General features: G+C 45.7%; 4 protein-coding genes and 1 long non-coding RNA gene across 7 annotated transcripts; all 5 read right to left on the bottom strand.

Annotated features, from left to right (window-relative positions):
- Positions 1 to 497: 497 nt before the first annotated feature.
- On the bottom strand, positions 498 to 1,348 carry LOC111071574. The gene is made up of 3 exons (XR_002607496.2): positions 817 to 1,348; positions 653 to 741; positions 498 to 583 (listed from the first exon to the last, which is right to left on the bottom strand). It is a non-coding gene; the product is annotated as an uncharacterized LOC111071574 (long non-coding RNA).
- A 387-nt stretch (positions 1,349 to 1,735) lies between these two features.
- LOC111071564 (multidrug resistance protein homolog 65) lies at positions 1,736 to 6,871 on the bottom strand. The gene is made up of 9 exons (XM_022362976.2): positions 6,069 to 6,871; positions 5,754 to 5,999; positions 5,526 to 5,697; positions 4,564 to 5,448; positions 3,651 to 4,501; positions 3,016 to 3,576; positions 2,554 to 2,950; positions 2,140 to 2,496; positions 1,736 to 2,079 (listed from the first exon to the last, which is right to left on the bottom strand). Exons 1-9 carry the CDS (start codon positions 6,419 to 6,421, stop codon positions 1,879 to 1,881), a joined length of 4,023 nt encoding a protein of 1,340 aa, XP_022218668.2. The 5' UTR covers positions 6,422 to 6,871; the 3' UTR covers positions 1,736 to 1,878.
- A 603-nt stretch (positions 6,872 to 7,474) lies between these two features.
- LOC111071565 (multidrug resistance protein homolog 65) lies at positions 7,475 to 12,521 on the bottom strand. Its single transcript, XM_022362977.2, has 10 exons — positions 12,414 to 12,521; positions 11,767 to 12,065; positions 11,461 to 11,706; positions 11,221 to 11,392; positions 10,287 to 11,159; positions 9,832 to 10,228; positions 9,029 to 9,758; positions 8,672 to 8,968; positions 8,234 to 8,600; positions 7,475 to 8,169 (listed from the first exon to the last, which is right to left on the bottom strand). Exons 2-10 carry the CDS (start codon positions 12,063 to 12,065, stop codon positions 7,615 to 7,617), a joined length of 3,936 nt encoding a protein of 1,311 aa, XP_022218669.1. The 5' UTR covers positions 12,414 to 12,521; the 3' UTR covers positions 7,475 to 7,614.
- Positions 12,522 to 13,033: 512 nt separating this feature from the next.
- On the bottom strand, positions 13,034 to 25,305 carry LOC111071566 (bestrophin homolog 14). Of its 3 annotated transcripts, none has more exons than XM_022362978.2 (12): positions 25,177 to 25,305; positions 21,322 to 21,658; positions 20,282 to 20,392; positions 20,033 to 20,219; positions 19,581 to 19,949; positions 19,393 to 19,521; positions 18,477 to 18,584; positions 15,309 to 15,554; positions 14,936 to 15,242; positions 14,764 to 14,856; positions 14,318 to 14,674; positions 13,034 to 14,244 (listed from the first exon to the last, which is right to left on the bottom strand). In XM_022362978.2, exons 2-12 carry the CDS (start codon positions 21,390 to 21,392, stop codon positions 13,658 to 13,660), a joined length of 2,565 nt encoding a protein of 854 aa, XP_022218670.2. In that variant the 5' UTR covers positions 21,393 to 21,658; positions 25,177 to 25,305; the 3' UTR covers positions 13,034 to 13,657. The 3 variants fall into 3 exon arrangements, with proteins under 3 accessions (XP_022218670.2, XP_022218671.2, XP_022218673.2); XM_022362979.2 differs by having other exon boundaries at positions 14,318 to 14,383; XM_022362981.2 differs by lacking the exons at positions 19,393 to 19,521; positions 19,581 to 19,949; positions 20,033 to 20,219; ... (1 more) ...; positions 21,322 to 21,658; positions 25,177 to 25,305 and adding an exon at positions 18,960 to 19,082.
- An 872-nt stretch (positions 25,306 to 26,177) lies between these two features.
- LOC111071568 (phospholipase A1 member A) lies at positions 26,178 to 27,547 on the bottom strand. The gene is made up of 3 exons (XM_022362984.2): positions 27,370 to 27,547; positions 26,595 to 27,307; positions 26,178 to 26,524 (listed from the first exon to the last, which is right to left on the bottom strand). The coding sequence occupies exons 1-3, from the start codon at positions 27,539 to 27,541 to the stop codon at positions 26,282 to 26,284; spliced, it is 1,128 nt and encodes a 375-aa protein (XP_022218676.2). The 5' UTR covers positions 27,542 to 27,547; the 3' UTR covers positions 26,178 to 26,281.
- Between the last annotated feature and the right edge of the window lie 240 nt (positions 27,548 to 27,787).

Below are 27,787 nucleotides of genomic sequence, written 5' to 3'. Positions count from 1 at the left end.
CCTACTTTTTGACTTTCACAAAATGCTTTTTTGTGACTCTCTTGTACGGACGGGAGGAGGTAGTGCAACTCTCGGGCTGCAAATACTATGAGAAGCCGGAAGGGAATCCTTATGCGAGGTATTTCTAAAAGTATTTAGAAGTTTATTTGAATATGCCAATAAATTGTCGATACAGAAGAAGACCACGAGGACGTTGGTCGCTGCTTGATCTGCTGCTCCACCTTAAGGAGGACGTAGGTGACGACGATGAGGAGTCCTACGAGTTATTCGGGTTGTAACCAGCACGTGATTCACTAGTTTATCAATTGAAAGAAAGAAGTGGCCTCCCACATTTGGTTGCTGGACATTTTGGTGCAATGCAATGCAGCGCGAGATACGGGGCACATATAGAAGAACAAATTTCCTCTGGCACTCGCCAAAGAGTTTGAAATTGTCCTGCTTTGGTATAGCTTGACATACTACTAATTTCACAACCGTGGCAGCATGCCACTGATTCATTTGCTACATCCTTCTGATCGCTGGATTTATTTTCAAGCTACTTCAAAGGCAGAGTGAAATCGCGTCGCAGGCATCGATGGGGAAACTATAATTAAGAAATTAGGAAACTTTTACTTTTCGTACGAAAACTGGTAGAAGAATGAAAATATTTTACCGAAATGTATATTTTTTTATGTAGTTTCAACAGAAGGCAGAGGCGGGAAGTCAGTCTGTCTTCCTATGTTTGGGAGCTGGAAAACGAATCTAAAATCGAATCGAAATTGTTCAGAAGTTGTTTAATTTCACCCAAAAAGAGAGAACGTTCAGGGTAAAACTTACATATCTCTCTAGTTTAAAGGAAGTTTTGTAGTCCGCTGGAATCTCTAGAAGACGCGCTATGCCAAAGCAGCACTAATTTCAAATTCATTTGGGAGTGAATAAGAAAGGATCTTCTTGTTGTGCGTCGCTCCATCGCTCCATCGAAGACACACCAAAATGTACAACAATCAGCGTTGGAAACGAATTCTCCCTGCAAATGTGACATGCGTCCGCAACTCGACCATGGCCATTTATAGCTCAGTTACTCCAGGGAATCCCACATTATCGTCACAGACGTACTCCTTCAGAGGGAACAAGAGACTGAACATTCAACACGTAACATTTCACTTCCCCTTTTCATCCTGGTCGCTGCTGTAGGATACTTGATGGCACACTGAAGGCATTTGTTGCGTAAAGAAATGAAGTTTTATTATCCAAAATTAGTATACTCCAATTAAAATAATTTTTTTGATTTCGGCTTTTGATTTTTTATTATAATTTTTGTTCACGATTTTTATAAATTTTTCTCTGATTAGATTAGTATTTTTTTTTTGTATATTTTTCTCGGTTGAAACCCCGAGGCAGACTGCCTGGGATCTGAAACAAGAATCTAACTGTGATAGAAATATTTTCAAGGTTCCTTAGATGGGGAATATTTTCATACGAGGGTATTGTATAGTCTCAAGGCCTACTATCACATGCCTTTTCTTCTTACTTCGTTTCACTCTTTCCTGCGCAGATTTTTAGTTACTATTTCGACACCTATTAAGACCCCTTTATTTTTTTTATTTAAAATTCAAAGTCTCTTTGGACATAAAACATCAATTTTCCAAAAATTTTGCTACTGTCGAGCGGTACTTTCATTCTAATTTATTTTCCACTGAAGAAAATTAAATTTTGCTTGAATTTTGAGGGCGTTAATGCACATCCACATCAATAACATTGAAAGCGATTGAACTTTATTAGAAAAACATTTAATACATTTTTTTGGCTTTTGTGGTTTGAGTCCGTGCTAGCGGCTAAGAAAAAGTAGAATTCTCTCTGTTGACTGCTGCATACTTGTGTGCATAAAAATGGTGTGCTTCACGAAGCTTTCGTCTGGCTGCGATACAGCTTTGAGTAGATGCCATTCTTGGCCAGCAGCTGCGAATGGGAGCCCTGCTCCACAATGCGTCCCGCTTGAATCACACAAATGACGCTCGCATTTTGAATGGTGGACAAACGATGGGCAATCACAATGCAAGTGCGTCCGCTACATGCGGAATCGAGGGCCTGTTGCACCACCTACGACAAATAGCAAAATGTATCAATAAAGTTTATTTTTAGGGGACGGTAAACTCTTACCCTTTCACTTTGAAAGTCAAGTGCAGAGGTTGCCTCATCCAGAAGCAGGATCTTGGGATTCCTAACCATCGCCCGGGCAATGGCAATGCGTTGCTTCTGTCCACCCGACAGCTGGGTGCCCTTTGACCCCAGAACAGTGTCGTACTGGGCGGGCAGAGACATGATAAACTCATGGGCATTGGCCATCTTGGCGGCATCGATGATCTGCTGCATGGGAATCTTGCGGGTGGTGTCCCCATAGCCAATGTTCTCGGCGATGGATTTCTCGAAGAGCGACGGCTCCTGCGAGACGAGTCCGAGGCGGCGACGGAGCGTCTTCAGCTCCATGTCCTGATGGATGCTCTCCTGATCAATCAGCTACAGCAAAAGAGGATCTTAATGTAAGGCCAAGGGATGTATCTGACGGATACGTACAATCTTGCCATGATCGGGATCGTAGTAGCGCAAAAGGAGCTGCACGCAGGTGGATTTGCCCGATCCCGAGGCACCCACAAGGGCCACCGTTTGTCCCTGTTGTATCTCCAGATTAAAGTCCTGCAGTACCTTGAGATGCGGCCTCGAGGGATACGCAAATTGGAGGCCACGATAGCAGACGCCCTGCTGCACCCCGACATTTGTCTTGTGCAGCGATCCATTGCCATTCTGCAGCAGGGATCCTGCAATCGCCGACTGTTCTGGGGACTGGATCTGCGGCCTGCGATCGATGATTTCGTACATGCGATTGGCGGAGAGGAGAGCCGCATTGAAGGCGGGTGTGAAGGCCAGCGATTGGGCGAGGATAAACAGGCCATAGAGCATGGTATTGGAGATCCTTTAGGGGGGGGGGGGAGAAAAGCTTAAGGAATGTGACGAGGGGGGAGTACCCTGCAAACTCACTTCATAATCGTCTCGAATTTGATCTTGCCATCGGCGCATATGTGTCCGCCGTAGGTCAGGGTCACCGCATATCCAAAGAACATGAGAGATTTGCCCATAGAATTGACGAGTCCTCGCCATTTCAGTCGATTCAGGATCTGCACGCGATAGCGTTCCACCTCCTGGTCGTAGATCCGAATGAGCGCCTCCTCGCGACGCAGTCCGGCGACAGTTCTGATCTGTGCAATCGTCTCCGTGGCAATGCGACTCGTCTCCTCCAGGACATCCTTCTCCTTTAGCGCTGACTTCTCGCCAAAACGAGCCTCGAACACAATGGAGGCAATCATGAAGGGCGCCGTGCTCAAGCAGATCAGAGCCAGTTCCCAGGAGTAGGGAAAAGCGATGGCAATGCTGCAGATGAAATTCGTCAGGGCCTGGATGATGTTGCTGAGCGGGAAACCAATGGCGCCCTGGACACTGGCAGCATCGCCCGAAAGTCGCGCGGAGAGGGCACCAATGCTGTTGTCCTTGCGATCGAACCAGCCCATCTCCTGGTGCATGATGCTGCGGAATGTTTTGGAGCTGCAAAAGCAAACAGATTCTAGAGATGTAGCCACAGCTATAGGTGGATGGATACTACTCCACCAAGGACTCACCGCATTCTCATTGTGAGCCAAACCCCCGCCAGATTGAAGAAAAACGTTTGAATGAAGCAAACGATGCCAGCGGCAATGCCAATCACAAGGGAAATGATGGCCATGGAGGAGCTCTGATCGAGAACCTCCTCAGCTGTGGGCTTCGCCAGCGATCCATAGAGTTCCGCTAGGATAATGGAGAAGACGGGCATCGTGACGCCAAAGATGCCCGCACAGATGGCGCCAATGATGAGGAAACTCCACTCGGGCCGAGCGGAAACGACGATGCGGAAAAAGGTGCGAATGTAATTCCCACCCGTTGCAGGATCCTGTGGCTCCACATCCTCCTGTTGCGCGTTTTTTGGCGCCGTCCCATTCAGATGCTTCATCTGGAAGTGCTCCTGGGAGGCGGCGGCATTCTTCTCCAGCGCTGATGGCACATCCACATCGTAGGTGGAGATCTTTCGCTCCTTCTTCGGGATGGCCGCCGCCTCCTCTTCCATTTCGTTGAGCAATTCCTCGGCCGAATCATCGTACGAGTGTACGGTGACCATTTTATGATAGAATCCTTCCATTTTCATTAGCTCCTCGTGTGTGCCCTGCTCCGCGGCCTTGCCCGCCTCTATGTACACAATGCGATGGGCGTGGCGGATGGCAGAGAGGCGATGGGAGACCACCAGAGTGGTGCGTCCCTTGCAGGCCTTATCGAGGGCCTCCTGCACGAGCTTCTCCGAGTGGTAGTCCAAGGCGGATGTGGCCTCATCCAGCAGCAGGATCTTTGGCTGCTGGATGAGGGCCCGTGCGATAGCAATGCGCTGCCGCTGTCCGCCCGACAGCTGGATGCCCTTTTCGCTGATGTTTGTGTCGTAGCCCTAGGAACAAGAAGGAGGAATTTAAGGATGTTTCTCTATGGGATTCCATTATGGGCTTCTACCTTGTGGAGTGCCACAATGAAGTCATGGGCATTGGACGCTTTGGCGGCATCCTCCACCTCCTTTTGGGTGGCCTCTGGCTTCCCGTGGCGGATATTCTCCCCGATGGAGCCCTGAAAGAGCACCGGCTCCTGGCCCACCACCGCGATGTTGGAGCGCAGCCACTGGATGTTGTACTTGCGGACATCCTCGCCATCGAGCAGCACCTGCCCGAAGATGGGATCGTAGAAGCGCTGCAGCAGCTGGATGCACGTGGACTTGCCACAGCCCGAAGGGCCAACGAAAGCCACCGTCTGCCCCTCCTCCACGACGACATTGAGTCCCCGCAGGACGATGACATCCTCCCGCGCAGGATACCGAAAGAACACATCACGAAACTCCACGGCGCCCTTCAGCCCATAGTTGAGGATTTTGCCCGCCTTGGAGAGCGGATCAATCTTGGATCGTCGATCGATGACCTCGTAGATGGCCGCCGCCGATCCCCGGGCCATGGCGAACGTCTCCAGGAAGGGGGAGGTGCGGGAGATTTGATTGGCGCTCACGATGATGCCTGAAATGACAATCATCACCACCGCCGGCGTGTACGCGCGCTCCTCGATGGGAATTGCGGGATCCCTGTAGTATAGAATCAGATTGGCGCCATACCAGAAGGAGCCTGCACCTGTAATGAACATCATGGCCTTCATCACAGTGTCGCTGAGGCCCGAGAAGGCGCCCTTCCACTTTCCCGCCTTCAGAGCGGGCTTCAGCAGGTTGTCATAGCGCACGGATTCGCTTTTCTCGCCCCCAAACGCCACCACCGTGCGAATGGCGCCAATAACTTCCTCCACAACAGAACTGGCACGCACGTAGGAGCTTTGCTCCTTTGCTGTGAGTTTGCCTTGGTACTAGAACGTGGAAAGTAAAGAGAAAGGAAGATTGAGAGAGAGTACCATTAATCCACAATTAATCCCATCCCACTTACATGTGCCACCAGCGAGTTAACCACCAGGGTAAGGGGTATGTAAAAGACAATCGACAGAGCCAACTTCCAGCCATAGACAAAGGACAGGACTACGCTGATGAGCACCTCGCACAGGATCTCCACATAGTGGCCCAGATTCTCGGCAATGCCACTGCGTATCTTTTCCATGTTGCTGCCAAAGGGGCAAATCATCATTAATTATCCTCTAAGGATTCTTCCCCTGCTTACTCTGTTATGCGTACGGCAAAGTTCTGATCCTTGGCCATGTCATGCCAGCCAATCTCCTGCCTCAGAGTGGCCTTGAAGAACTCCCGCCTCATGCGCACGGTGAGCCTCAGAGCGAGACGATTGAAGGCATCCACATAGTACATGCCAGAGAAGAGCATCAAGAGGGTGTTCAAGGTCATGAGAATGCCAAAGGAGACGCTATCCTTGCGCAGTTCCTGCATATTCTCCTCGTACGTGGCATTGGTGCTACAAAAAACGAATGGGAAATCCTAAACTCAAGATTCGAATGGATCAATGGGCTTGGATCCTACTTACAGCACCTTTCCGCCACCAAAGAGCGACAGTCCGATGGTAATGGAGCTCGTGCCCTGCCCCAGTGTGCGATCAATGAACATGGCCACCAATTCGCTGTACACCACAATGGCAATCGGATAGACCAGAGATTGCAGCAGGGCTGCTATCAAAGCGGACACGAAGAGCACATAATCCCAAGGCTGGATGTAGCGAAAGAGTTGCGTATAGCTGACCATTGGATGGGCTTCCTTTTTGGCCTTTTTTCCCTTTCCCTTTCCCTTGCCCTTCTTCGTTGTGGTGGTGGCGGAGGAGCAATCCTCCTCCTCCTGTGGCTGGGCAGCATTCATGTTGTCAGCCATGTCTTTCTGTGACATCTGTCGACTGCTTTCTTTGCACCAAACGAGCAAACAGAATCTATCTTTGTATCTATTGACCCCTCCTGGGGAGGTCAATTAATAGTTAAGAATCGGTTGAATGTCACAAAATGAAACCAAATATTGAAACACCCTTCACTCCGCACCGTTTTGTGGGCTACCCGCAATTTGTTTAATGGAACTTCAATGAGTTTCTTGGCTTTGGCTAATTAACTCCACTGCCGCCGCCAGATGCAACCCAAAACCGATCTCTGCGCCTTGGAGCGGTGGGGGGGTGGGAGACTGATTTTAATTGTTTTGCATTCCACACACACAGACACACACACACACACAAGTATTCGGATTCCCGAGATATCCCCAGCTTCCAGATCTTTTGGAGTGCTGCTGCGACCGAGTCTGCTCCGCTCCGTTCCGTTCCGTTTGAAGTGCAGAATACAACTGTTGCCTGTCCCCAGAGGCGATGCCGTCAGTTTTCGTCGTTTGTAAGGTTTTTCTTCTATTAATTGTACAAATGCGGAAAAAGATCGTAGAACCTACAATACAATACGGTTCTGCGGTACGTATCGGCTGTTTCTCGGCTCTTTCTATTAATTTCAATTGAATTTCTGAATTGATTTTTAGCAGCAGCAAGCCCCAAGGTTTTCCTTCTCATTCCTCATGCCATGTGCCATAAGGTGGCACTACCCCCATTCCAAAATATACATATTATATATATAATATATTTAAATCGTTGGAAATAGGTCACAGAATTTGCATTCCATTTTTGTCTTTTGGTTAGGATCTCTACTGTCTTTTTTTTTTTTATCAAATTGTATTTTATGGAACGCAACGCAGCGCCTCGTTTGTACGTTTGTTAATGGTTTTACATGTCTATATAACTAAGATTAAAATTGCCATTGACCATGATACTCCGCCATACAGTGCACTGCACTCCCCTTTGATGGGAAAACTAAACCATAAAGATCACTAAAGATTCCCCACTTATCGTAGGGAATATATAGATAACTACCCTCGTATTATTTAAGCCAAAAGATAAAACAAGGTTGTTTGGGTTTCGTGTGGAAAAAAGGTGTGATTTTTATTCAGATTTCAGATGGAAGTCTGGAACGATACGCGATACGCGAATGTGTATGTGAATCTCTTGGATATTTTTGTTGGATACAAATTTCATTAAATATATACGCTTCCTCTCTTCAATGGTCCTTTTGGGTTTTGTGCAGCTTCGCGTAGATTCCACCCTGCGAAATGAGCTCCAGATGGGTGCCCTGCTCCACCACTTGACCGTCTTGCACCACACAAATGCAATCTGCATTCTGAACGGTCGACAGACGATGGGCAATGACAATGCATGTGCGACCGCTGCACGCAGAATCGAGGGCCTGCTGCACCAGTTGTTCGCTCTGCAAATCCAAGGCAGAGGTTGCCTCATCCAGCAGCAGAATCTTGGGATTCCGCACCAGAGCACGGGCAATGGCAATGCGTTGCTTCTGCCCGCCCGACAGCTGAGTGCCACGTGCCCCCATCCGTGTGTCGTAGCCATTGGGCAGAGAGATGATGAAACTGTGGGCATTGGCGCTCTTGGCGGCGGCCATGACCTCCGCCATGGAGACAGAGCGACGATTGTCGCCGTAGGCAATGTTCTCCGCGATGGAACGTTCGAAGAGGGTGGGCTCCTGGGAGACGATGCCAAGACGGGAGCGTACACCCTCGAGGGTAAGATCATGTTGGATATTATCGTGATCGATGTGCTGGAAAAAGTATCTGTAGAGTGAGCAGATTGAGCAGCTAAAGGATGGATGGATGCGCCCTTACAATGGATCCCTCATCCGGATCGTAGTAGCGTTGCAGCAGCTGCACGCAGGTGGACTTGCCACAGCCGGAGTGGCCCACCAGTGCCACCGTTTGACCCTTGAGCACCTCCAGATCCAATCCTTGCAGAATCTGGGCATCGGGACGCGTGGGATAGCGGAACTCAATGCCGCGATAGCGCACACCCTCGAACAGATTCAATTGCTTGGCAAGGGTGTTCCGGATGGTGCCCATGGGCGAGACGATCCTGGGCCTGCGATCGAGGATCTGGAAGAGGCGATGACCCGCCACGAGGGCCGCCGAGAAGGCGGGTGTAAAAGCCAGCGATTGGGCGAGCATCATTGAGCCATAGAGAAGAGTTTCCGAGACTCTGCAAAGGGAAAGAGAGGGAGGTTGAAACTGTAGAAGTTCTCTAAGGGATGGAGGGGGGGATGCCCTAACTTGATGATGTCCTGGAAGGGCAGCTGTCCTTCGGAGACCAAGACGCCGCCGTAGCAGAGGGCCACCGCGTAGGCAAAGAATGCGGATGCCTGCATCGTGGAGTTGAGGACGCCCCGCCAGCGCAGCTTCTGTTTAATGAGTCCCTCCACGCGGTGGATCTCCTGCGTGTACTCCCGAATGACATCCGCCTCCCGTCGTAGTCCTGCCACAGTGCGGATATTCGTGATGGATTCGGTGGCAATGCGACAGGCCTCCTCAATGACTTGTTTCTCCCTCACGATGGCATTGGACATCATTCTAGAGAATGAATAGAGCGAATAACTAACTCATGAATCAATGAATAAATTAGACATTTACTTGGCTTCCAGGATGACAGAACCGATGATTATCGGACAATTGGCAAGGCAGAGGAGCGCCAGCTTCCAGTTGTAGTACATGGCGACGGTGACGCTCGAAATGAAGTTGGACAGGGCCTGAATCATGCCACTCAGCGGATACCCAATGGCACCCTGCACGCCCGCTGCCTCACCCGACAATCGAGCGGACAGGGCGCCCACGGAGTTGTCTTCGTCGTCGAACCAACCGACCTCTTGGCTGACCATTGCCCTGAAGGTCATGGCCCGCATTCGCGTCGTCAGCCAGATGCCCGCGTAATTGAACAGATACGTCTGGAGGAAGCACACGAGTCCCGTGACAAAGGCGAGGCCCAGGCACGCCCACGAGAGCACTGCGGTGCGACTGAGTGCATCCTCGGGGTTCTCTTCCGCGAGTGCGGCATAAAATTCACCAAAAATGATGGCAAATGCGGGATACAGGCAGCCAACGGCAATGGCGCTGATTGTGCCAAGGATCAGGTAGCACCATTCGGGGCGGGACAGGCGCACGATCCGCGCGAATGTGCGGAAGAAATGGGGCTTCTCTGCGGCTGTGGCAGCGTCCCGCAGTTTGATGGCATTGGTGTCCTTGTCCTTGGGCAGGTGCTTCACGATGGGTTCGTCGAACTGCACGCTGTTTTCCTTGTGGGTGGCCTTTTCAAAGTTCAAAGGACTCGTCTCGAAGGATTTCTCAAGGAGCGCAAGGCTTTTGCCTATGGAAAAGAGATTGAGAAAGGATTCTGAGTGCCTAACTGGGAGCTGCCTCTCTCCTTCCCCCCTGCTTACGTTTGGCATCGATGGTCGTCTCCTCCCCCTCCTCCTTTTCCACCTCATCGGGCATTTTAATATCCCCGGCACGCACCATGCGGTAGTAAGCGGACTCCAGCGTCATCAGATCATCGTGGGAGCCCTCCTCCAGGACCTTGCCATCCTGAATGAAGACAATCTTGTCGGCGCCTCGAATCGCAGACAGACGATGCGACACCACAATGGTGGTGCGTCCCTTGCTGGCCAAATCCAGGGCCCGTTGCACCTCCTTCTCCGATTGATAGTCCAACGCGGAGGTGGCCTCATCCAGCAGCAGGATCTTCGGCTGCTGGATGAGGGCCCGCGCTATGGCAATGCGCTGCTTCTGCCCGCCCGAGAGCTGGGATCCCCGCTCTCCGATCATTGTGCGATAGCTCTGTGGGAAGGGAGAAGGGGGGGTTACAGAAGGGGGATAGCAGTGCCGCTCCACTCACCTCTGGCAGTCCCGTGATGAATTCGTGTGCCCCCGCCTGTGTGGCAGCCGCCTCGATCTCCTTCTGTGTGGCGCCGGGCTTTCCGTAGCTGATGTTTTGGGCAATGGAGCCCAGGAAGAGCACCGGCTCCTGACCCACCACCGCGATGTTGGAGCGCAACCACTGGATGTTGTACTTGCGGATGTCCAGGTCGTCGAGCAGCACGGAGCCAAAGACGGGATCGTAGAACCGCTGTAAAAGTTGCACGCACGTGGACTTGCCACATCCCGAGGAGCCCACCAGAGCAACCGTCTGCCCCGCTCGTATCCGGATGTTTAGTCCCCGATGGACGATGACTTCGGGACGGGAGGGATAACGGAAGAAGACATCCTGGAATTCCACATCGCCCCGCAGGCCGTAGTTGAGGAGTTTTCCATCGGTGGACAGAGGATCGATCTTGGATTGGAGATCGATGACCTTGAAGAGATTCGTGGCACATCCCCGGGCGGTGGCAAACGACTCGAGGAAGGGCGCCGTCCTGGCGATGTTATCCGCCCCCACAATGATGCCAAAGAAGGCGATCATCAGGATTGCTGGAGTGTACTCCTTGTCCTCCACACCACGATCATCGATGATCAGATTGACGCCGTACCAGAAGGCGCCCGCACACGACAGATACAGCATAGACTTGAGGAGGGCGTCACTGAGGCCCGAGAAAGCGCCCTTCCACTGACTCGCCTTCCGTGCGGGCACCAGGAAGTTCTCGTAGCGCTGGACCTCCGCTTTCTCCCCGCCAAAGGATACGACCGTGCGAATGGCACTGAGGATCTCCTCGGCGAGATTTCCGGCACCCGCATACGATTCCTGTTCCCTGGCTGTGAGTTTTCCTTGGAACTAAGAAAAGATACAAATGTATCTGTGTAGCTTTGGGTTAAGGTGGGCTTCTGGGAATTACCTTGGCTACATAATAATTCACGAGAATCACGAGGGGAATGTAGGAGCTGACTGCGAGCGTGAGTTTCCAGCCATAGCTGAAGGATATGGCCACCGTGATGATGAACCCGACAATCAGATACACAAAGTGTCCCACCTTCTCGGAGATGCCATCGCGTATCTTTTCCACATCACTGAAAGGGGGTGGGGCGGGGAAAAAGGTATGTGAATCAGTGAGGATGAAGGATCTGCCGTCACTCACTCGACCATGCTCTGGACAAAGTTCTGTTTGCTGGCCAAATCGTGCCAGCCAATGTCCTGCCGCATCACTGAGGTGAAGAGCATGATGCGCATGCGAGAGACTTGCCGCAGGGCCACCACATTGAAGATATCCACCGAAAAGATGCCAGCAATGAACATCACCACCGATGCGATGGTCAGCAGAAGGCCATACGAGATGGAGTCATCGTACAGGGCCGCATTGCGGGTCTCCAGTGTTGCATTTGTGCTGCACGAAAAGAGAGAGCTCTAGAGGGCTTTCTTGAGGCAGCATGTATCCCGCACTTACAGCGTCTTGCCACCCCCAAACAGGGGCAATGCATGAACCTTTGAGCTCGTCCCGATCTCCATGGCACGATCCACCAGCATCGATGTGAATTCGCTGTAAATAATGACCACAGCGGGTAGGGTCAGGGCCTTGATGCAGCACATGATGAACCCAAAGAAGAGCCACGCAATCTCCCCGCAGGTGGAGAAGCGAAATAGCTGCAGGAAGCCGATGGGTTGCGTAGGCTCCAGTCCTGCGGCCACGGGTGCCTCATCCAGGGACTTGCCATCGGTTGTGGTTGTGGCAGATGCCTCATCCATCTATCAGAAGGGGAGGGGGAGAGTATTACTCGATCTTTAAGGCAGCAAGAGATTTATTCACAGACAGACGGCACGCAAAGGTTAATTAAATTACTGCCGCCACACTCTTGAGAGACAGCAGGCAGTACGCGAGTACACGAGTATCTGTATCTGTGGCAAGGGTACACGCAGATACTTTGTATCTTATTTGCTCATAGTTCTCTTTTATTGACCCGCGGGGTTAACGAGTAATAGAATCAACTTTTATTATTGGACACCATCGCACATTCCAACGCCAATTTGGGGAGGCTTCGATTCGATTCCATTTATAGATACATCTCACCTCCCCACTCAGCGTGGGATATTCACCTTTTAATTGATTTTTGAACACTTTTTATCCTTCAGATACTGTATCTGTGAACTGATTTTTTCTGAAGATCTGAACTGAAGATTCAGTTACCGCTCGCTCGGATCGCCCAAGCGCGACTGATGGACCAGCGTCCACGGAGCCACCCATTTATGTATATTCCAATGTGGATGGCCACTCATGAGTGTATCGTATCAATCGTTCGCTTGGGGTTCACAATTCTAATTGATCTCCGCTTTCCGCTCTTGGGGTAGGTTCCGTCGAAAGAATCTCTTTCATTTAAAAGAGAAAAAAGAGACATTCTGTCTCTTTGTTGCTTTTCTATACGAGCGTTCCATTGGCAGTATATTTAATCATTTGTGGCGTATTCTTGGAGGTTCCATTGGGATCTAACATTCGATATTTCACCCAGAAATCCTGATTTTTATGCAAAATAGATATCTTTGGGATTCTATTGTCGAAACATCTGGTATCTCTTCTGTCAAATGGTGTTTCTGTTTTCCTTCCATATCCATTCGGTTATGGGAACATTTGTAAAGCGAATTAAACAGCTTTATTCACGGAATAATTCACGGGTGTAAATTATCCATATATTTCGCAGGAGATGCTTTATAAAAAATTATTTCTGTATGGAAATTCATTCGAAATTTATTCGCTCAACTATCGAGAAATATTCGTGTTTCCATACCACCTTGAAACATCTTTTCCTTTTGTTAAGTAAATTGGATTTTATTTCAGTTTAAAATTAAAAATTAAAATAGCAGCAGCTCTTACGCATCCCTGCCACTTCATCATCTTTCATCTGTATCTGTACAAAAAGAACCTAGAATTTCCTAGATCTGTATGCTACACTACCGTAGAATGGAATTCGCTTAATCCTAAAGATACACAAAGATTTATAGCTTGAAAGAAAACATACAATAATCGCATATCACATATTGTGTTTTTTTGGGGGGTCTTTCCAAATTATTTACACGGTTTAGTGTTTACACGGGGGTCACAGAGTGGAGGAGATTCTTTCTGTGTGGAAATTAACTCGTAATTTAATCGTAGTTATCGAGAAATACTCGTGAAGAATAATTCTAACGATTCTTTATCTATGTGGGCGGTATATACAAATCCAAACAGAGGATTCTTTTCCCTATTTTTTTTTTTGATAGATGATAATATCGTATAAGTGGTTCTGGAAGGGTGCTTAAATCTACAACGAAAGCTATAATCCAATGGATCTCCTGTCATCCTCCTCTCAGACATAGACCTCTCCCGTCTTGGCCTCGGGACTGTGTTTGGCGAGCGTTGAGGGTGCCGAAGAGGCACTTGCCGCTGTATTCTGTGGCAAGGGGATCGTGGCTCCTCCCAATGAGGTGGATGATGTATCCACTGTATCTGTGGTGGGTCCTGCTGAACGCACCGAAGAACGCACTGTGGGATCCTGCAGATTAAAGCTCAGATTAAAGCTGTTGTTCCGCGAAATGTTGCCATTGCCATTCAAAGGCTTTACGGACAGTAGGGCCGTGGTGGTGATGCCACCACCTGGCCCAACATTCATGCCATTGCTGGAGCCACTGTTGCTGTAGCCGTCCTGGTCCTGTGCCAGATCCACAATGGACAGGGATGAAGGAGAGCGCTGAATCGACAGCGATACGGGGATCGTGGTGATGACATCATTGGGATCATAGCCACTGGCTGTCGTCGTGATGGTCGGCAGCTGGGCATTCGCTGTGATGGGCAGGATGCTCAGGGTGCCCGTGGGTATGGTGTCACCGCCGCCGTTGCTGTTGGCCATCGTGAAGGGAAACGACAGCGTCGTGATGTTTGTGGCAGCAGAAAGAGCTAAGGAATCGAAGGGAGATTGTAGTTGTAGTTGGAGTATCTGCGAGATGGAGTATCTGTATCTGGGACTTACTGCTTACTGCTGGGAAGCCATCCTTCATGTTGATGGCCTGCGCCAGGGCCGCTGTGGCTGGATGTCCTGGAATCAGAGTGTTATTCGATGAGGATGAGTCCATCTCTTTGATGGGCGACAGGAGGAGGGTGCCCAGCACTTGGCCACCGCCATCGTGTCCCAGTTGCATGCCCCCTCCCATGCCCATGCCCATGCCCAAGCCCATGCCCATGCCCCCTCCCATGCCCATTCCCGTACTGGTGCTCGTTGTGGTGTAGGAGGAGGGATACATGTGGTGCGCCCCTCCACCACCACCCTGTGGCAGCTGCTGCGGTGTGCTTTGGTGTTGTGATGGTGCCATTATAACGGCACTAGAGGCTACAGTGGATACACGATATACATATGGTGCATAAGTGGGTGCAACAAACAGAAATAGAGAGAGAGATCGGGCGAGGCATGCCACTTACCTGGATTCGTGTTGCCATCTTTGGTCACCTCGGGAGTGGGAATGCGCGGCCGCGTCTTGGCCACATTAACATTCAAGCCATTCAGCTTTGAATCTAACGAATAAAAGTTCATTAATTTGTTTTGCATACTTTCGGGATACACTTTCGTATCTTGTATCTGTCAGATACTCACTTTGTTTTATCAACTGCCTTTGGGCGCGTATCGATTTCCGATGCACAAACTTGCCATAGAGGCTCGGCTTTTGCTGTGACTGGGATCCCCCCATTGACTGCTGCTGTTGCAGCTGCTGCTGCTGCAGGATCGTCAGGGGGAGTCCCGACTCCGGGCTGGAGTAAACAGAATTGAGGCGATGCCGATTGAAGGGCATACCGCCCGAGGAATAGGCCGTCGATTGGCTCCTCATCGAACCCATGCGCGACAGCTGCCGCACGAGCCAATTGTTCTTCCTGCGCTCCACCATGGGCGTGTCGACACTCTCCTGCAGAATTTACAGGGTATTTTTAGGGTATATGCTCTAGTTGGGAGCTCCATTTGTGGTACTCACATAATCCGCATAGACGTCGTCGCTGAGCATTCGCTTGCCTCCGCCGCCGCCTGGCATTATGTTGGCGTACATTGCGTCCTCCTTCTTCACTTTGTACTTCTCGGCGGATCCTTTGGGCTCGTCCTTGCGGTAGTGCTCAGAGGCCACGGTGTAGGGCAGGTCCTTGGGCACAACACACTCCCAGTACTGGTCCCGCAGCAGCTCCGGATGCTCCTCGTGCATCTCATCGACAATCATGTAGGCGGCCTATACGCGGGAAATTCAGCACAAGCACAAGAAGGGAATAGAAATAAGATTAAAAGTGAATCTAAATACTATAAAAATACGCATAAAAGGATCATCATAAATGGATCATAAAATCTAACACAATTAAAATGCAATCAAAAGCGGATCAGTAAAGCGTTATATGGAAATCAGGTGTAGGGTGGGCACGTGCTTGCTAGTACTGATGGCAATTTAAATAGAGAAACGGAGAGAGTGATAGTGAGAGGAGTGGAGTAGAGGTGGGAAAGAGAAGAGTGGATTGCAGGTGTGGAGGCGGCACTGAAACCTAATTACATCACAACAAAATACATATTAATGCCTACCCCCACTGTTTATTTTTTTATATTTTTTCTGTTGATTTTATTGTTGTTCCACTTTTAAAACAAAAGAAAAAGCGAAATTGTTGAATGGTTTTTTTGTATATGTTTTTTGTTAATTTGTTTCATAATTCCAGGTCGCAAAAAAAACCACAAAATATAAGTGCTCCGTCGCTCTACTCAACCCACACAGCCGATACTTTCATTTGCAAAGATATTATAAAAATTATCATGCAAGAGAAACAACAACAGAAAAACTACGAAAACTGCAGATGCTCCTCATTGCATATCGGTTATTCCTATAATATGCATACATATATTGTATATGTATGTGTATGATTAGCCTATATCATATAGTCTCCCCTCAACAGTAGCTACAGCTACAGCAACAGCATTATCAAAGATTTTCAAAGAAACGCTCGTTTTTCATCGATTTTTCTTTGCTAAGCTATGTAATATAGACGATCGAATACGAATATATATTGGTACGATCCTAACAGTTCCGGGTGAGCAATGGAAGGGCCCCTGAGAAACGTTTCATTGGAAATTCTGCTAAAATTGAGGGACGCCTTGTGAACAGCTGAATGTTTCTATAGCCACGTGACTGTGGATTCTGTAGATTACATACATTTATACACGTATACATACATATATAGGGTCGGAAGTGCCACTCTGCTTTGTTCTCTGCTTTACGAAACATCTGTTCCGAAGTCATAATACCCTCCATAATTTGTTAGGGTACATAAAACGAAAAGTACGAGTCTAGCACTACACTCATTTGCTTAATCATTTTGTGGTGCTCTGTTTTTTCCATTTTTTCTCTATTTTTTTTTCCCCCATTTATGGTCACACGTCAATCGTCAAAGTCTCAAACCGTTAACCGCCAAGAGTCACGTTTGGGTGTGTGTGGGTTGGGTTGGGGTGGGAGAGTGCGAAATAGGCCACGAAATAGATGCGAGAGAATGGTAGAGAAGTATTTTGCAATTAACTCTTGGCTGATAAGCGCAGCATTTAACAATTTGCTTTGAATGCATTTCTCTCCCCACACTCTCCATTCTCCACAGAAATTTTGGAGTTTAACCCATAAAAAATACTACACACAAGCACACGTACACGGACACGTAGTCGTATGATAAAAAAACAACAGCAACAACAACAAATTCAATGATAAAAACGCTCTACAAAAGAGGTTTCAATGTTTTCAGTTTTTAAACGAAACAAAAACAAAATAAAAAAAACCTGTTTTCAATTTACGTTTGTTGTTTTTGTTTGCTGCTGCTGGCGGCTTGGCTTGGCTGCTGGATTTTTGTAAATAATTGCAAGCAACAAAACAGCGGCAGACTCACAGATACAGATAAACACACGCATACAGATTCATACTGCATACAGATTCATACAGCATACAGATACAGATATGCAAAAGCAGAGCTTTAAACTGCAGTAAATGTTCCAGAAAATACTTTCAAGAAGAGCTGCGGTAGAGGCAAGAGAAATTTCAGTATTTCTAATAATGGAATACTGATATTGATCAAATACTTCCGATTTGAGATTGGGAGAATGAGGCTCGGAGGATATTGATGCTCTTCTGAAACACTTGGAAACACTTCTTCTGTTTGCTATTTGCATAAATTGAAATGAATCTAACATACCCCTTCTACTCAATGGAATAGAGGGTATACAAATCGTAATAAGTTAATTCGAATATCACATTAAATCAAATGGAAATCTATTGGCTTCGATTTGCGGCGATCCAAAGCTGACATACGGCATATACACACATTTTTCTCAGCTAAGAAAATTTCCACATTAATAAAGATTTATACGCGACAGAAAACCAGAACTAAAGATAGATTTATGCATAAATCAAACGACTGTGCCATGTCTCAGTGGAACCTATATTCCAAGTTTGTGACTTAATATACACAGTATAGTCGAATTGTTGCTACATTCGTTATGCATTTGGATGAGAGAGAGAGAGAGAGAAGTCGGGAGACAATCTTTTTGTTATTTTTAGCCACGTGGCATACAGTGGAGTTCGTATTTTCTCCTTCTTTTAGGTACCTCTGGCAAGATTATCGCTTGAAAACCGCTGCGAGAGATCTCTCCACCTTTTTAGCACGCTAACCCAATTAACGGAGACTCGAAAAAGGCCAAGATCTTAACAGTCATAATACGTGGAAACCACTAACGAATAGATGCTTATAATTATGGACATTATTATTCTCAGATTCTCGGACACTGAATGAATGGATTTTTAAGTATCTAATGGATACACGGATGTCTAAGTGTGTGTGTGTGTGTATCCTCAAGGTCTTTCCATCTTAATTACAGTTTCGGTTTCTGTTTCGAAACGGAGTTTGAATATCATTTTCGAGTTATTTTTAATTTAATTTGGAAATCAGTTTTTAATTTAATTTAATTTAATTTTCTGTCAACTTCATGTTAAATGTATTTAACTGTGAGTTGGACAGGTTTTGAGTGATTTTTTGGGGGGAAATTTTTGCTCATAATTTAATGGAAAAATCACGTATACGCCATGGGTTGGCTAATGGTGGCTTATTAGAGATTTTCATGGTCTGTGACTCACCTTTATATGTCGATCTATCAGCCAATTGAGTTCTATATCATCATCATCTTCGCCGAAGGGATTTATTAGCACCTCGGCCACTTTCAGCCAGCCCACATAGAAAACGAACTGCAAAGAAAACGAGCAAAAAATAATTGAAATAAAAGATAAAAATCAGTTCATTTCAGCCATAAAACCTGAGGGTTTAAGTGGAGCCATGAAACTACTTTCCCATTCTCCCATTCACGTAAAAACAATATAAATTAAATGTTTTTACAATGATAGTTAAACACTTGTCCCCGCCGCAGATAAATATCTATCTATTTACCGTATGGCGCATGGGGAGAAACAGAAACAACTTCGGGGGAAAAGGTATATCTCATACGTGACCGCGAATCGTTTACATAAGAGGGCAGCAGGCGTAAGGCAGCAGGCGTCATGCGTCCCCCGCAAAGCACTTGAAATCTGTCCAGACAGAACCGCAGCAACCGCAGAGAAAACAACCTTTGTAACTGGCCGAATATCCATGATATCTATAGAGTGTGTGTATCGTATCGGTAACAAGGTATCGCCATTACATTTGGCGGTAGCCTGCCTGGCCCACAGTTTCAGTTACATTCACGTTAATGAGCCACAAATGAATAAAAAGAAGCAAACAAAAACAGTGAAAACCGCAACAAGTTTTTAGTATTTGTACAAAACGTCAACGAGACGTGCAAAATTGTTAAAGATTTATGGCTTAAATAAAGCGGAACGTGCAAATTAAAAACAACAACAAAAATATCTTCTAAATGCTCTTCGATCATTTGAGAAGTTAATATTTATGTTGCCATAAGTCAGTCGTGTCACGCGTCTGGCAGAACTTTTACTTGCTCCACGTGATATGCAGCCCATTGGTTGTTTTTCTATTATTAATTTATTTAGTGGGAAAACTCACCTGTAAAACTGTGAAAAGTGGGAAATACAAATCAGGATCCTCGCGTCCATTACGATCCAAGACATTGGGTAGCATTTGTCGCCCCAAAAGAGCAGCAATAAAGTAGGTATATAGCACGAGGGTAACCACCTAGAAAACGAGTATCTTGTAGATACAAAATTTAAAAAGAAAATAAGGAGAGCTCGTACCTGCGTATAGACCAAAGGAACACAGACCGTATCGTAGCCAATCAAACCACCCAAACGCCTACGAATATCCGAGAGTTCCACCAGAATCGTCTGCACAATGTGATCGGAGGCAATGAGGCCATCCTTTCGCGCTCGATTGATGATATTTGTGGCCCAGACGAGTGGCATCCAATACTTGGACATGGGGCTCTTGGCGTTCAGAGCCTCGAAAATCTTCATTTCGGACTCGTGCATGAGGCCCGCATCCACCAGATGCTGAGTGGTGGGAAAGCGACGCTTCACACGCAGGGAAATGCGCTGCAGGGTAATGACATAGGCAAGGACCATATAGCGCATGATATTCCTGCGCATCAGGCGACCCGTTTCGTTCTAAAGATCAATGGGGATACACAAGAGGCGGATTATAAAGATGTTTGATTCATGAAGAAGATCTTTCGCTGTCTGTCTCTTACGTTGACTCCTCCATTGGCATTCGAAATGGCGGCGCTGATGAAGAGGGCCAACGTATCGGGCCAAGGCAGCAGGCGGTACTGTTCCCACCAGCGTTTCACCACAAGATTCACATAGAAACCAAGAACAAAGGACATGGGTATGCTCTCTCCCTGTTGTCCAAAGTATTGACGGATTTTGTTGAAGATGCTAGCCGAGGGAGAGACAATATAAATATAAGAATTTCTTACAGATGCTGTGGCAATACTTACGCCTGTTGATTGGCAGTCAAGGCAAACCTATAGATAACATTTATTGTGTAATATAAGCACAGATACGCGACTAATTCGCGCCAAATCAATTTGTAAACACTGCCGCGCCATCTGCAAAGAAAAGGGTTGAGGTTTTTAGATGGAATATCTTAACTTTGAACCTGTTTTTTTTTTTTTTTTAATGATTTCCTCATTCAATAAACCCCACCCCCTATTCTTCATTATATTTTCATGCTTAATGGATTGCTTGCTATTTTTTCTATGGTTATTCTACGCTTGCATGTCAGTTCCAATGAATTCTAATGGGATGTGATATGATATGGTTTTTGCTGGTATTTGTGTGGATCGAAGCACGCTTTTGAGAACTGGTCTAACTCCCTCAATGCAATGGGGGTTTTCGGGGGTCTTTGTTCTGTTTGTTTTGATCCAAGGTTTTTCTGTGATCTGTTGTTGGTGTGACTTTCGCAGAATTGGGTTGGGTTGTTATGGCATTAACCTTTGCCTAAACGCTACAAGGAGAGGTTAACTCTTTATAAAAACATGTTTTAAACACACATTTCTAACATAAAAAACACATAAATGTAGAGTATTTATCTTTAAAAAAATATTTTATAATTCATTTCTCTATATTTTTCCATTAAAATATCGAATCAAAACTGATCCACAGACTGTTTTTAGCCAGAGTTTTGGCTTCAAATTTGAAGCCCTACCATTTCTACGGTTACGAGTGACTGCACTTTTGGGAAACGATTAATGCAAAAAAAAAAAACAAAAAAAAAACAAAAAAAAGCTCTCAAATAACAGATGTTGGAAGCGGAACTGTCGGTGTCGCTGTCGCCATGGCGATTGTTTACACAAAAGTTCGATGTTAATTACGTTGGTAAACACACAACAGTCGCAAGATGAGTAATAGGGGAAAAAACCCCCCGAAGTAAAATGAAGCAGTAGGTGGCGGCTGGTGACCCACTTAATCCCCCACAGACTCCACAGAACACTCTCACAGAAGGATGTTGTATTGTATGTACGGGAGGTATACTCACTTCCATAGGATCTTCCAGAAGCAACCGAAACTGCTTCCATTTGGCACTTCACCCGCATATGAGACGGTCATTGCGGCTTTTGTTTTTTAAAAAAAAAGACACTTTTTTTATTAATGTTTTTATGTGCCAGAGAAGGCCGTATCCGAATTGTTTGTAGTTTTTTTGTAGTTTTTTTTTTCATTTATGTTTCGTCGCGTCATTGACAGCAGCGGCTTCGACGGCGTCGTCGCATGTCTCTCTCTCTCTCTTTGGAGGAGAGTCCCTCGCTAAAGCAATCTCTTCCTCTCTTCAAACTGGGGGTCTCTCTCTCTAAAACTCTGGTTTTGAAAGCTTCTCCCTGCAAAAAAAAAAAAAAAATACAATGAAAATAAATGCCATAACAATAGCTGCAGCTGAAGAGACAGAGAGAGAGGGAGAGAACAAGAAGGAGAGAGGTGGAATGACGATCGGTAACACGCGCCCCAACTGTAAAAAACTGTAAAATAAAGATATACACACTCGTGTACACCGTATTTTTTACATGCAAATTACAAAAAAAAAAAACACTAAAACTGAAATTCCCGCACGTTTCGTAGAGTTTTTTCTGCTGTTTCTGCTATTGCCGTTTTCCATTTCATTTTTTGCTGTTTTGTTTTCTATATTTTTATGTGTATTTTTTTTACATTTAATTTCGATTGCACTTTCGAAGGGGAGGGAGTTTTTATATCATTTTTGTTTGCTCTTTTTTCAGTTATACTTATGGATTATGATTTTATCGACGTACATAGGTATTTTGTTCTTTGTTGTTTTTGCTTTCAGATTAATTACTCTATATTTTAATTTTTTAATATTGGGTGTTTGCGATGCTCTTTTGATGTTTGATTAACGAAGAAAATGCTTGGTAAGGTTAAAGGGTCTGCGCTTTGAGAAAATAAATGTACACATACGATTACGAATATACTTGCAAAGGGTATACAAATAGAAGTATCTTTTTGTAAGCCTCAGAGATATTTTTCATTTCACGCACTTTATTTTTTTTTTTATACGATCTTCATTCACCTTCGAGTCACAATTAATTTGGGTTTGCCTTTTGCGGCTCTTTTTTTCGAGTACTTAAAATTGTTTTTGCTGCTGTCAGGATTTCCCAAAAAATACGATCAGTGGAGAGGAGAGGCGATAAGCGAAGGGAAAGAGGAGGGGGATACACCCTCAATGCCAAAAAATTTTATCTTTTGATTTTTTTCACCACTTTTTTTCATCCGAAAAAACCTTGGAGCTGAAGCCAAAAATTTCGGTTGTCTCTCTCTTTATGTCGTGGATTTCTTGCTCTGTCAGCGCCTTACAGTCCCGAAGTCGGTTACGTCGTTTCCCCATTTTTCTGTTTACCTTTTTTTTTTTTTTGTTGATCATTTGATTTATTCTGTTGGATTTCGGCGTGTATTTCGTTTATGTTGCGTTTCTCCCCCTACAATTTTGATTAATCGAATCGAAGCTTAATCTTTGATTTTGAATAAACCTGTTGCCCGGAGAGAGGTTCGAGGTTATTTTTACTCCTTTTCGTTTGGCTTGGCTAGTCGCCAGGCATACGATTTTAAAAGCTGCAAATATTTGTATTTGCATAAAAGCGAATAGCCAGACGAAGACGTCCGGGGCACTGGGGGAGTTCTAACAGAAACGGGTTCTCCACCGTTGGGATCGATCGGGAGGGAGGTAGGTAGAAGTTTCACTTTAGTGCGGCGTTAATTTCGTTTACAAACATAGCAGGTGATCTTCAGGAATGTACGAACGTAAGATTCTACCAATAAGCCAATAAGGGGGGGATAACCGGTTGCTGGCAGCCGCCACAAGTCACGATGGCCCCTCTGGCGGCGGTACCCACCCACTTGTCTCACAGAGAGCTAGTGGATAGATACAAAGATAGATGAATATGTGTTTCCCAAGAACTATCTGATGGATATCTCCACAGATTGTATTGCTGTGTTTTTTTTTTTTTTTTCAATTACAGAATAATAATGGACGCTAGTTTTTAATTTTCATAGAGATTTCCATTCTCTCATTTATTTGTGGGTTCTACACGCGAAAATATCTTTACTTGAAGACTATCATCTATGAATATACATACACTAAAATAAACTAATATATTGCCTCGTATCTGCCAGTAAAAAACAACTGCAGTTCTTTCGCAATTTGCCTAACAATTCACATATTCTTTGCAGCTGTAAATAGTCAGAGGCACCCATTGACCCCCTCAAAAGATAACTCAACTGTCCACTTCTTTCGTAAGTTATTATCATCACAAACAACCTGAAAGATAAATAGATAAAAACCTACATCGTCAGTGAAGCCTGAAGGCTGGCAGGGAAAAGAAAACAACAAACAAAGTCAAAGCCCACGACATTGATTGGTGACGAAATTCAAACTCGAATAAATTTCACTTTCTTCTGACGTATTTGGCGCTTTTTATGGCCAAAACCAATTTGTTTAACAAATGAGTCAATGTGGGCTTAAACGGTGGTTCTTCTTTGGATGGCCACTTGCACTTTTTGTTCCCCTTGCTCTACGGAAGAGATTGCCACCCTCCTCTGAACTGGAAGAACACAGAATGATTGGCATTATGTCCCCTTGAGATGTGGGAGTATTTCTTGCCTCATTAGCACACAATAAAAAGAGATACAGACATATCTAGGCATAAAGCCAACTTTTGTTAGCATTGTTAGCATTTTCCATAAATTCATTAAGTGCTTAAAATTAAGCTACTTGAAAAAGAGGCACATTTGATGTAAATTGGAAGGTAAATTAACGTGTCTGTTAAGTGATTAAAGATTTAACACCACAAACCGTTGAATATTTTTTTTGAAGATGATCTGAATGATGAATATCTCTTGCGAATGCACCCCAATGATGCATATCTTCTGCAGAGCATTTAAACGATGACTCCAAAAAATGTTTAAAAATGTTTCATACATTTTATGGGATTTAAAGTCATATGACCGCTTCCCTGAGCCAAAAATAGATTTCTAATGAATGTTCTCTGACAGATTACTGTATTAATTTATGGATTATAATATTTCCATACTCGTATAAATTTAAAAACAATTTTGTTGTGGATTTTCCCATTTTCCATTCATTTATCATTTCGTTTCGTTCCGTTGCGTCTTTGTGGATGTTGGGGCTTATACAAGAGCATCAATTACTTCATTAACAACAATCTTCTACAGCTATTTATAGCTAATCCCACTGTATATTCCATATGTATCTATGCATCTATATATCTACTCGTAATTGCCGCATCATTTAGCCTTTTATTCAATTGAAAAATTGCATTCGAATTTGGCCTGAAGCCAAATGCCGCGCTACCAACACCACAAAAAACAAAACACTAAAAACACTTGACTGTTAAAAATTAAGCTCCGAATAGACAGCGGCTTTACATGGAGCCAACCCGACCGTCTAGGCCACGCGCTGGCGTGTGCTGCGACGCGTTTACGATAACAGATCAACGAGATACAGATAAAGATAAAACAGATACAGATAGTTTGGGCACATACGTGCGTCTGTCTTTTGGATTTCCTTTCGTGTTCTTGCACTTGCACATTATTTATTATATTTTTTTTGTTGCATTTAACTTTTTGATTTTTAAGGCATATTATTTGATGATTACACAGAAAACAGCAGCAGTGGCAGCAGCAGTGGAAATGAGTTATTTTTTTCCTTTATATATTATAGTTTTTTTCTTCTCTATTGTGTGTTTTTCGAACCACAGACAGATCTCGAGGGGGGAGGCCCCAAACGAAAGGGGTTCCGCACGATCAACTGGCGATTGACTTGGGGCTTGGGGGTCTGTAAGCTCCAACTCAAAAACTGAACAAAACGTACCACCGCACCGCACAGCGACACCGATGTCCGACGTCCGACGGGTTTAGCGCTGGATTTATCCGCTGAAGCTCCGATGCCGATTCCGATGTCCGACCAGACGGCTCGCCAAATGCTACAAAACTGAGCTCCAGCGTTGTCCACAAGCGTTAACATAACTTTTTTCCGACAGCTTGGCAACAGGTAGAGGCAGAGGCAGATCAGGCAGACAGTCGGCTTCCATTGAAATTTTCGAGTGTGTATGAAGGCAGGGGTGTGGTTTAATTTTAAAAGGGGGTTTGGGGTATATCTGAATTTTTGGGTTTTTTTTTTGCAAGCAAAGAAGAGTTTTAGATGTATCTAAAAATTTATGTATCTTCTTTTGGATATGTGCTTGAGTACCCTTTTTTGGCGACACTCAGCCACTGTCTCTTCAAGGGGAGAGGTTGTATGCATACACACACACTCTCTCTCTCTCTCTCTCCCGATCATTGTGTCGCTCTCAGATTGCTCTCTCTCTGGTGCATTTTGATTTGAGAGTCGGCTTTTGGATGTGGCTTTGATCAGCTGTTTTGGCTTTAAGGCAAAGCTCCGCGAGGGTGAGAGACAGAGAGGGAGCGTAATATTCATTTAGAAAAGAAATGAGCATATTTCTCCCATGAGCAAGACAGAGGAAGTTTAAGAGAGTATTGGAATCTGGAAATCGTAGGAAAGAATTAAAAAAAATTAGCTTGCAGGCAGAATTAAATTTTATTAATGTCTTTCAAATTATTTTTCAGAGTTCATGAAAATTTAATGGAAAAATGTAGTAATTTTAATCAATTTAAAGTTTAGTTACAGCTTATTCTAACAGTCTTGCAACGCTTAACTTAAGAGTTTTAACAAAGTAATGCATACTCTTAGGCGCTTTAGATTTATATTGCATGAATGAAAAATGGTAGCGTACCATTCCGGGATGTTCCATTTCCATACATATTTTATAGAGTCGAAAGAGAATAAGTAAAAGTTCTGCAGAGAAAATGTTTTTTCAACTAAAAAATACTTTAATAAATTAACTATTTAACAAAAAAAAAAAAAAAAACAAATTAGCTAAGATTAACCCTTGACAACCAATATTAACCCTTTGAATCTATGAGGATTTCTTCTTGGGGGATTTCTCAGGTTTTGTACGCGGCGACGTCTTATAGCGCAGTCCATGCTCCATGTAGGTGAATGGGGGATTCGGTTGCGTGAGGCAGAAGTACAGCCCCCTGGCGGTGGAAGGGTAAATGAGACCAATGTTAAGGGTATTCTCGAATTGGCAATCGCCCTGCCGGAACTTGGCCCAACTTTCGCATTTGGTGGCGGGGATCATGACGCCCTCAATGAGTGCCTAAAGAAAGAGAGTTAAAGTAGGAGAAAGCTTTGAGGGAGGGAGAGAGAGAGAGAGAGATAGAACCTACCTCCATGAAGAGAACAAACGGATACATGTGGCTGCAGATCTTGGAGTCGCAGCCGGGCTGCAGTTTTCTTCGCGGGAAGTAGCCAATGCCATTCGGATAGATGTCGATGTGCCCCACAGGTACACGCACCCCAAAGACATCGCCCTCGCCGTGTAGCACCACCACGCGTTCTGCCACGCCCTGTTTCACAAGTATGTCGGTGGTGCGGCACATGGTGGCCGGATCAATGGCCACCAGTTGCCCCACCAACTGTTTGGATCCCCTGGCAAATAGCTGGGCCCCCAGGGCGGCAATATTCGCACCCACCGAATGTCCTGCAAGAGTGATTTCCTGCGGCTGGATGCCCGCATCCCTGAGGGCCTTCAGCACATTGTAGATGGCATATCCATGCACCGAGAGATGATGCCGCACCGCATAGTACAGCTGTGCCACATCCCTCGCAAAATCCACAACAATCACATTCAGATCCCGTCGGCTGGTCTGCAGGAGCGAGAGATGCTCCTGGACGCTGAAATAACTGTCGGCCGTGTGGAAGGCATTCACGTATATCAAGGTCTTCCTCTCGGGATTGATGTCAAAGTCTTTAAGCTGCGAAATCGATTTGATGGGCAGCTGCACGCTCTGATTCGTGATGGTCATCACACGGAGTGCCGCATCGCTGGGATTTATGCCCTGAAAAAGGGACATGACGCCCTCATCCACAGGGGCATCGCCTAAGAATCAAAGAGGAAACTGTTTAGAGTTTCTAGTTTTGGTTCTGCCATTTCACACTTACAGAAAGCTCTCCATCCGCGATTCAGTTGCTCTGTCAACAGTTGAATGTTGTGCTTCTGGATGGTCTCTATATTTGCTGGGATTTTGGGCTTATTCTCCTGTGGAATGGCCATAATCGGTAGGATTAGAGCCACAAAGAGTGTCTTCAAGGTGTTTGATGTGATTGTTGCCATGGCCACTGCTTTTCTCATGGTTAAAGGTGCTCCAACCAGTGCTTTTATAGCCAGCGAGATATTAGGTCTTATCGATGTAACTCGAGAATTGAATCGACAGTCTCGTCTCTCTCTCTTATCTGGCAGCTGCTTCTCGACTTTCGCTTGCCACATCACGTCTTAATGCTACCCCTCTGTCTGGGCAACGTCTGCGCTTCGCACTACCCCGAAAAAACACCCGCAAGATAAGCATTTTGTCTGAAGAAT

This window comes from Drosophila obscura, unplaced genomic scaffold (genome assembly GCF_018151105.1).
Source record: "Drosophila obscura isolate BZ-5 IFL unplaced genomic scaffold, ASM1815110v1 contig_1, whole genome shotgun sequence".
In the NCBI taxonomy this organism is placed as follows: domain Eukaryota; kingdom Metazoa; phylum Arthropoda; class Insecta; order Diptera; family Drosophilidae; genus Drosophila; species Drosophila obscura.
This window is presented reverse-complemented; position numbering and strand designations above follow the sequence as displayed.